An 8,701-nucleotide genomic window follows, 5' to 3' on the forward strand; every position below is an offset into this window, starting at 1 on the left:
GCGGCATACATGTGTCATGTGCTATCTATATATATAATTATTATTGTATTTTAACAGTTGAAGCTAAAGGAATCCTAAACGTCAGGGATGCTACAGCATTATCCTCGCTTCCAAAGTTCATGCCTAGAGCTGCTATTCTCCACTGAATATGGCCTACATCAGAGCCTGGACCTGCTGTCCCTTACTACAGAAGATTCTGCAATTGCTGTCTCCCAGTGTACAGGAGCAAAGCCTGGATCTGTCGACTCCTACTTAAAGGTCTTAAAGGGTCTTCAGCAGAACCTGAACTGCCTGTCCCCTGCTAGACAGTGCCTATAGCAGAGTCATGACCTTTAGTTTTTCAGTGTACAGGACCTACAAAAGATCCTAGACCTGTTGATTCTCAGTCAAGCACTGCCTATTTGAGCAAGCGTTTAAATAATATAAATAAAAATGTGACACATGTAATAAACCTCGAATATGCTCTTGGAAACCTTTCTGGTCCTTTCTCTTTTATAGGGTTCTACGTTGAACCTTTAAGGATTCCCCTAAAGGGAAAACTGAAAAAGTTCTAAATTTGACCTTTTTCTGTTAGAGTGAAAAGTCAATGTATGCAGAGTTCTGTAAGGTGCATTGGTATGCCAAAAAAGTATTTGCAAGGCAGAATAAGGACAATATACACTAAAAATACGGATGTAAAAAGGGCAAATCCTGGAACCACCTATTGTAAAAGTCTGCAGTACCACCAGCTCAGCGAACACCACAGTCTCCTTACTCAAATGGCCCTGAGTCATTCTTTATTCTCAGCAACACACACTGACTAACACTTCACAGGCTCAGGAGTACACTAAGACAAAAAAATCAATTTACCACATAGCATAAATGCTTTGTCTTTTGGATTTAACCATCAGTCCATACAGGAATTCGATTAGTTTTTTTGTGATTGTTCCAGCCAAAAATGCTTGATTTTGCTGAGACTTTTTTCAAAATCTGTGATGCAATTTACAGTTTTTTTTTTGTGCTTTTTTGTTGAAAATTACTTGAATTGGCGAAATTGCAATTGCATGAAATTGTCTTTCGCAGTGGTGTTTTTTGGTAAATGAGACTTTTTAGCTGTACTCACGTTCGACGCACATGAATCGAAAGGGGCTTTGGCTGAATGTGCGTGGTGTTGATGTCACACGGCGTGTTGTGATGATGTCACACGACGGGTCTTTGCCCAAATCTGCAGAAAATCTGCAGTCATTTTGAAAAAATAGCTCCTGTATTTATATATATTGCGGAGTTTCCTGGAGGGACTGAATAATACTGGCAGACACTGAGAACCATGCTAGAAAATGTCAATTATCCTGAATTTAACAAACTTGTAAGTATTTAGGAATGAATTCTTTTGTTAGGGAGCACAGTTCATAGTATGTCCTTGTGTGTCACCATCAGAGGACCATGTAACTGACCTTATAACAAACACACATACAAGCTAACACACATTAGCTATTAGTAGTAGTGGTAGCGATAGCAGTATTGTTGTTCTTGTTATTATGAATTATATTACAACTTTAAAATGTTCCATTTCCCAGCTTTGGCAATACAAATGTGCCTTTGTCAGGTCAATAAATCACCTTTGGAATTGGGTGAGAGACTGAGAAAGAATGCCGCCACATAGAGTTTTAAGTGTACATCAATTTAAACTGGGTTTAATTTCAGCTACAGCATTAATATTAACAATAGTGTGGGTCAGTCCTCATTCGACCTCTATTTTCTCAGTTTTGATGCTGCCATTTCAGTTAGCCTTGAGCTACAGTGTTCTCATTAATCCCTGGAAATTTAACAAAACATCCTAATATAAGCTACATTGTGTGCAGGAAGGGTCACTCTCTTAATATAGAGGGCCATAGGAATTAATGGGTTTTGTCAAATTAATAAATGTGGTTTGTTTTGTCTAATTGGTAATGAACAGAACGATTAGACAGATTTGGTTAAAGCTCATAAAGCTTTTTTAAATGAAAGAGGTGTCAACAAATACACAAATGTGAAACTGTCAAACACAATAGAATTGTTTCTGATAGATTCTGAATAATGACCAAGGGCCATGACTGTCCTAAAATCTTTTAAGCATTTTTGTTTATTTATTTATGCAAAATCCAAACAGGATTCAAAGTGGAGGTCATATCAGCCTATTGTAGGTCTAATTAGCTTACTATGTAAATGCCATGACAAGTCACTAAATTCCCTTAAGGGTTTCTCACAAGTTTCTCAGGAAGGGGTGTGGGGGCTTCTAATACCCTTTTAGGAAGTGAAGAATGATTAACTATTCAAAGAATAGAAAGAGTTGGGGTTATTTTTCAAATACTGTTTTAAACACCATTCATGAAGCAGCAAACATCGCCTCAGAAAAATACCTTGTCCATAATATAGTATTTAAAAAAATAAAGTTTCCTGCAGAATTTGATCCAGAGAATAATAATTAATAATAACTGCATGAGTGTTGAGTGTTAAATGTGAATGATGTCTGTACATACTGGGTCAATATCATTCAGACAGGTAGTCCATTCAGACAACACATTTGGATGTACTGCATTAGATTATTCTAGAAAACGAAATGAACAATTCGCATTAACTAAGGTATAATATCTGATCTAATACTATGTGTGGATGAAGAGAGGAAACAGGATCATCTAGCTGATCTAAAACAGACAGACTTTCTGATGAGTTCATGGCTATGTTGCTGAAAATGTTTAATAAACTTTCTTACAATATTAACAGTGAAGTTTTGAAACCTAATGCCTCAGTCAAGTCTGTTATTTGGGTCTACCTGTTCACACATTGTTAACTCACATACACATACAATCATATACACCTTTTTAATCCATAAATATCTTCTGAATTTTAATAAAAGTACCCATGCTTGTTATTTACCTGTGTTGCTCGTTCAGCTCGGGAAAGCACCTGCTCCTGTGCGCTCAAACTTCTGACACTTCGCCTGTCCTCTTCTCCATTTCCCCCCTGTGTTCTTCAGGATGAAGAGAACATACAGAGCTTCTCGTCAATGCACAGTGCTGCATATCGGATTTGAAAGACACCCACTGCGCTTTCAGGCCTCCATTTATTCCACTAAAATCCAGGGTTTTTTTGGTGAGCGCGCGCCGTGAGGACGCATCTCCGTGTGGCTCCTGATAGCGCGCGCCTGTTCCAGCTTTTCCCGTGTGCACGAGCCGAGCGCTTTTCTTTTCACTGGAGAAAACATTCTGCACCGGCTTCTGCTTTCATTAAACAAAGGAAAAAGGATGTACTCGAGATTCGTCCATTCGCCCAGAAGTCCTTAAAGCAGCATTTGAGATGAGAAATGAGTGATGATGGTCTTGCCTCTCCAAGCTGCTACTGGACTACTGAATCCAGTTTGCATACTGAACCCAAAGCAGTCTCAGTTTTTTTTATTGTCTAAAACATCAATACTACCGAATAGCGCACTATGTTGTCAGTCCGAGATATACTACTATTTACTGCTGTATGGTATGCTTTTCTTTTCATCTGGGTTGATTTGTTTTGCTTTTACTTGTTTATATTGGAGACGCTGTTTCCTCCTGTACATGCGGATGCGTAATAATATCTTGTGGGAAATAAACACCTGCACTTCATACACTGTATACATAGGCGGGTGGGTGGGGGGGGTGGGGGGGATCTTGTATTAAGCCCTATGGTAAATATATATGAGGTCTATCTAATTGTATGTCCGTCTGTCTTTGCATCTGTCCATCATTCTAGTTATCTGACCCTCTATCCTTCCATCCATCCCTCTATCAGTACTTTTGTGAATGTTTTGAACAAAAGATCAAAAGGTTAAACAATAAAGAAGATTTTTCACTGCCTACTTTGCTCATATTTACCAAGGGTGCCAATATTAGTGGGGGGCACTCTATCTATCTATCTATCTATCTATCTATCTATCTAACTGCATGACTGTAGGTCCTTCTGCCCTTTCGTCTGTCCATCCTTCTGTACATCTGTCGGTCTATCTTTTTTTCCATCCATCCATCCATCTCTATTTATCTGTATAACTTTCCATTTTACCATCCTGCTGTCCTTTCATCCATCAATCCCTTCTGTCTGTATCTATTTTAACATTTCTTTGTGTGTCTGTTCAGATGTCAGCCTGATGTGTCTGTCCATTCATCCATCTACTTGTATGTTCATCCATTTATTTATCCATTCATCCATCCATCCATCCATCATCCGTCCATCCTGCTGTCTACCTGTATATTTATATATCTAACCATCTGTGTCTGTCTGTCTGTCTGTATATCAAATCTTCTTATTTGCTCTCTACATTAATTATTGTCTGAATTCACCACTATTTTTTAAATAAAATTAACCACAGAGATGTAACCCACTGATATAATCATACTGATGAAAAAATTATGCTTTTCTTTCCACTGCCTTGTCTGACCTTTATTAGAAACTAATTTATCATATTAACATATGCAACAGCCAGTTTGTGTGGAGATGTATTTGTTTTCATTAAAGCATTAGAGCATTAGGTAACTGCATATTGAGATTGAGAGAGAGAGAGAGAGAGAGAGAGAGAGAGAGAGAGAGAGTTTGTGATGAAGACAGACTGTAATCGACATTAACACCAATGTGAAGCAAACTGGAAATCCAGATGAAAGAAAGAGATAGTGTGTACTTTACTGATATCCGGACCATTTACGAGCCTCTGTAGTGTACAGAAACAATGCTTTGGGATTCATTTGGTTGACTCAGTGACTGAAGGGTTGTGTCAGACCAGTAATGAATAAGTAAACTCCTGAAAACTCTCCATCTATAGTTGTTGTGTGTTTTGTAATTGCCTTTTTTTTTCAACGGGAGTTTGTTGCTTCACGATTTGTTAACCTTGAGCTGGGGATCAGACTGAGAAATGTGCTGCCCTTGAGTTGTGCATCAGTCTGACAGCAAGGATGGCCACATCTATCCTGCATCAGTTTAATTAGCTCCTCAGTACCTGTGGCCATGAAGCTGGGTCTATAGTTCTGTCCATAAAAATACTACTAGTGTACCAAGGAAAGGTACAATAATGCTCTGCTGCCTCCTTCTGACTGCTGTTACACACAGCTTGTTTGTCCATGTGGTTCCTGTTTTATGTTTGGCAACCTTTCACCTTAGTGAATCAGCGAGAAGGGTAAAAGGTTTGTCATGTGACATGGAAGGTAAAGCTGAACTCATCTATCAGTAGCTCAACATTGAAGCTATTAGGTTTGAACAATGTACTATATCTCAAGGTTGCAACAATGGCATGATAAGGATGATGTGGGGCAATTTATTACACACTTAAAGACAGATAAGCAGTTGCGTTCATAAATTCTCATTTTTATTTGACGTGTTTAAAGTCTGTAAACATAAAAACTGACAGTTTTGTCGTCTGTCCTTTTGTGTAATTTGTACTCGATTAGATAATATGTGTTTAGTGTATCAACTTTTAGTTTTTCCTCCAAAGGCTTTTTGGAGAAAATAGATGATAGAGTAATTAATCTACCTTGTTCACATTGATTACACCTACAGCAGTATTGTAAATGGAGTAAATGGAGATCAAATCTAGGGTGGTCTGTCACTCTGTGTAATCACCTGACACGATTGTCATGATTGTCACTGATAGGTGACAACTGATGTTTTTTTAAATAATGTATGCATTCAAAGACAATATTCATACCATCACAAGCTCTTGGCAGATTAAGGCTAAATCCTACAAGGAGTGAACAGAATGGTAAAAACATGACTGCAAAAGAAAGCAGAATCAATGATAGACGTTTACTTAAAAACGAAACGGTTAAAGTGATACTGGCGTAGCAAACTTTTCTCAATGTGCTTTACACACCAATCAGCTACTTCTTCTCTTTCTCAGCCCATTCACTGTATCCTCCTGCATAGTGACGTGCCCTGAAAGACAGAAACGGAGAGCGTGTTAGTTTAGCAAGCCAAGCCTAGCATGAAGCTCACAGTGCATATGAATACTGTTCTACTTGCCTGCTGAATCCTAGACGCCAGGCAGTTTCAAGAGCTGTTAAACTCCTACGGCCTCTTTGGCAATGGAAGACGATATCGTCATCCTCCTTTTTGGGGGCCTTCACCTTGAAAAGTTTTTTAAATTGCTCTGGAGAAAGCTTCAATGACTCCTCAGGCTGTCCCACTGTTTAAGGAAGGTAAATGACAGTATGATCAAACATTACATTTAGGCACACATTTATACAGATTGACTTATGGTTGAGTTAAGAGTTAGGAGACTTGCTGAAGTGCCTGACCTTTTAATCAGAAGCTCAGAATAGTGAGCCACTGTCTTCATCACATAAATAATAAAACCCAACGTGGTGTGCTGTTATACGAAAATTATCCACGCTGCGAAACATTACCACCACAAAGTGTTTTATTTCTCTTATATTACAGTATAGTGATTGCCAATGATTCACATTTTTATTATTATTGAATGCTTTTTTAGTTATAATTACATTTAATGTTGTGGAAGACAACAATGCAAGACAAGTCCTTTCCTGTTATCACTTATGTTATAGCAGCTATAAACAGTCATTCAACAGCAGAGGGGTTTAATGCAAATATGATGTACACCATTGTATATTTAAATGAGATGTTGCTCACGTGGAACATTGACAGAATCAGGAATGCGTCCTGCCTGGAACTCATCCGGATTTCGGACGTCAAATAACTGGATGCTGTGATTGGCCAGCATCACCTTAAGCTGTTCAAGTGTCACGACTGAGTCTGAAATTATTAAACAAATACTGAATTAGTAGTCATTTGGGCTCACCACAGAATAAAAGGACAGTGCCTAAACTAATCTTGAAAAAAAAACAGTTACACTCCCATCACCACAAAAGCTCATCATAAAGGAAGAAAACGTGAGTCAATGTTTGAAGAACTTTGAACATGATAGGACACTAAGTTCTCGTGTACCTAGCTCACTTGGTGCCCTATGAACCCACAGGCGCAGGAGATAAAGGCTTTTTCAATTAACTGGCAAATGATCAAAGGCCATAAGTAAAAAAATTTAAAAACCTATCCAGGATGAAATTGCAATGTAGAAGTTGTGTATATTCAGCATTCTGGCTATGATATATGATATATGATATGTGTGTGTGTGTGTATCGTGTATACAGTAATATATATATATATATATATATATATATATATATATATATATATATATATATAGCTAAATACATATCTTTAAGCACTTTTGCTTGCAGAATTGAATTCTTATATAATTGTTTATAATCATATAAAATATATAAAATAATGAAAACTGCTCCATGGAAATAAAAACATAATGTTGCGGTGGAATTCTTACAGTGTAATTTTTGTGCATGTTTTCCACATAATAAGTCTAAACGTATGTGTTTTAGTATCATTTTTAAAAACAATTTTCTATTATACAGAATGCTCTCAGACTGTAAAAAATATAAGCGATTCAATATATTTACCAAGGGCACCTTGGAAAATCCTTCATCAGCTGTGTTAGCAAACTGTAGGTGGGCATTAGGAAATGTGAACAAATTTTTGCACCTGAAATGGGTTTACTTGTACTGTAAATGTCATTGTAAGGTCATTTTATTTTTTAAATATAATGTGTATTGAATATTACTGATTATAATGGATCCATATGATCAATTCCCATACCACATAACACTTTTATACATATTTATATTTATATGCAAAATAGGATTTTATTTTTTCTGTCCTTACCTCGATGAGATTTGTCCTCTCTGGTGTGATGAATGCATGATGTCCTCAGTCCAGCTCTGAGTCCCACACAGTGACCATGTCTAAACACAGACAGAGATACAATAACACGCCGTATACATGGGTACACCGTCATGGTCACTGGAAACTCAAAATCTCACTTCTGACTGTTGTTTTGTGAATTGAAGCATTGAGTAAGTGTGTGTCACAGTAAGAGCTGGTGTCCGCCCACTTTCTCTTCATCCTATAGGCTACTGCTCTACATCACTGAGGGTTAATTATTCACTGATTACATCACTGATTAATTATTATTAATTTATGCATATACTTCTGGAAAACAAAAGCACTAACTGGCTTACATTTTATTTTCATTGAAAATAAGCAATTATTTCCGTGTAAGTGAAGCATACTAAATTATAGTTATAAGTTTTTATTACAGACATTTGGGATTTCAAAGCCATTTGTGATTCAGCCTGATTTAGGTTATAGGGAAAAGCATCCATTCATTAATTTATTCATTCACTCATCTTCTGTTATGCTTGCTACAGTATGGAATCCCAGAAACACTGGGTGTGAGGCAGGAACACACCCTGACTCACACAAGAGTCAATTTAACATAGAAAATACACCTTCTGGTATGTATTTGGGAGCTTGGAGGATGAAGAACCTAGAGGAAATGTAATGGGCATGGGTGTAGTGGTGGTGTAGTGGGTAGCATTGCTGCATGCCTCAGAGCTCCAGGGGCCTGGGTTTGATCCTAAGCTTGGGTTACTCTTTGGGCTCTTTTTACCTTAACCTTATGATTGATTGACCGTGTGTCTACCTACTTGTCCTTGGTTCTCTGGGCTGCAGCTTTCGTGCTTCTGGCTTCTGCCACACTGAGCCACAGCCCCATTAGGACTTATTTGATAAGCAAATGATTGCAAACTAGGCATTTGATTAAAGCAAACAAATCCGAAATGCATTGTATAGACCTTCT

General features: G+C 37.7%; 1 protein-coding gene across 1 annotated transcript; it reads right to left on the reverse strand.

Annotated features, from left to right (window-relative positions):
- Nucleotides 1-5,319: 5,319 nt before the first annotated feature.
- si:ch211-161h7.8 (thiosulfate:glutathione sulfurtransferase) lies at nt 5,320-7,913 on the reverse strand. The gene is made up of 4 exons (XM_017452702.3): nt 7,726-7,913; nt 6,622-6,744; nt 5,995-6,157; nt 5,320-5,907 (listed from the first exon to the last, which is right to left on the reverse strand). Exons 1-4 carry the CDS (start codon nt 7,856-7,858, stop codon nt 5,853-5,855), a joined length of 474 nt encoding a protein of 157 aa, XP_017308191.1. The 5' UTR covers nt 7,859-7,913; the 3' UTR covers nt 5,320-5,852.
- Nucleotides 7,914-8,701: the final 788 nt, after the last annotated feature.

Source organism: Ictalurus punctatus, chromosome 23, assembly GCF_001660625.3.
Source record: "Ictalurus punctatus breed USDA103 chromosome 23, Coco_2.0, whole genome shotgun sequence".
Taxonomy (NCBI): Eukaryota; Metazoa; Chordata; class Actinopteri; order Siluriformes; family Ictaluridae; genus Ictalurus; species Ictalurus punctatus.

What these genes read in the sequence shown, in the direction of transcription:
- si:ch211-161h7.8 (XM_017452702.3), bottom strand. Translation starts at nt 7,858, where the DNA reads ATGACGGTGTACCCATGTATACGGCGTGTTATTGTATCTCTGTCTGTG. An exon ending in AGAGGACAAATCTCATCGAG is followed by an intron (nt 6,745 to 7,725) that starts GTAAGGACAGAA and finishes TAATAATTTCAG; the next exon opens with ACTCAGTCGTGACACTTGAA. An exon ending in TGATTCTGTCAATGTTCCAC is followed by an intron (nt 6,158 to 6,621) that starts GTGAGCAACATC and finishes TTCCTTAAACAG; the next exon opens with TGGGACAGCCTGAGGAGTCA.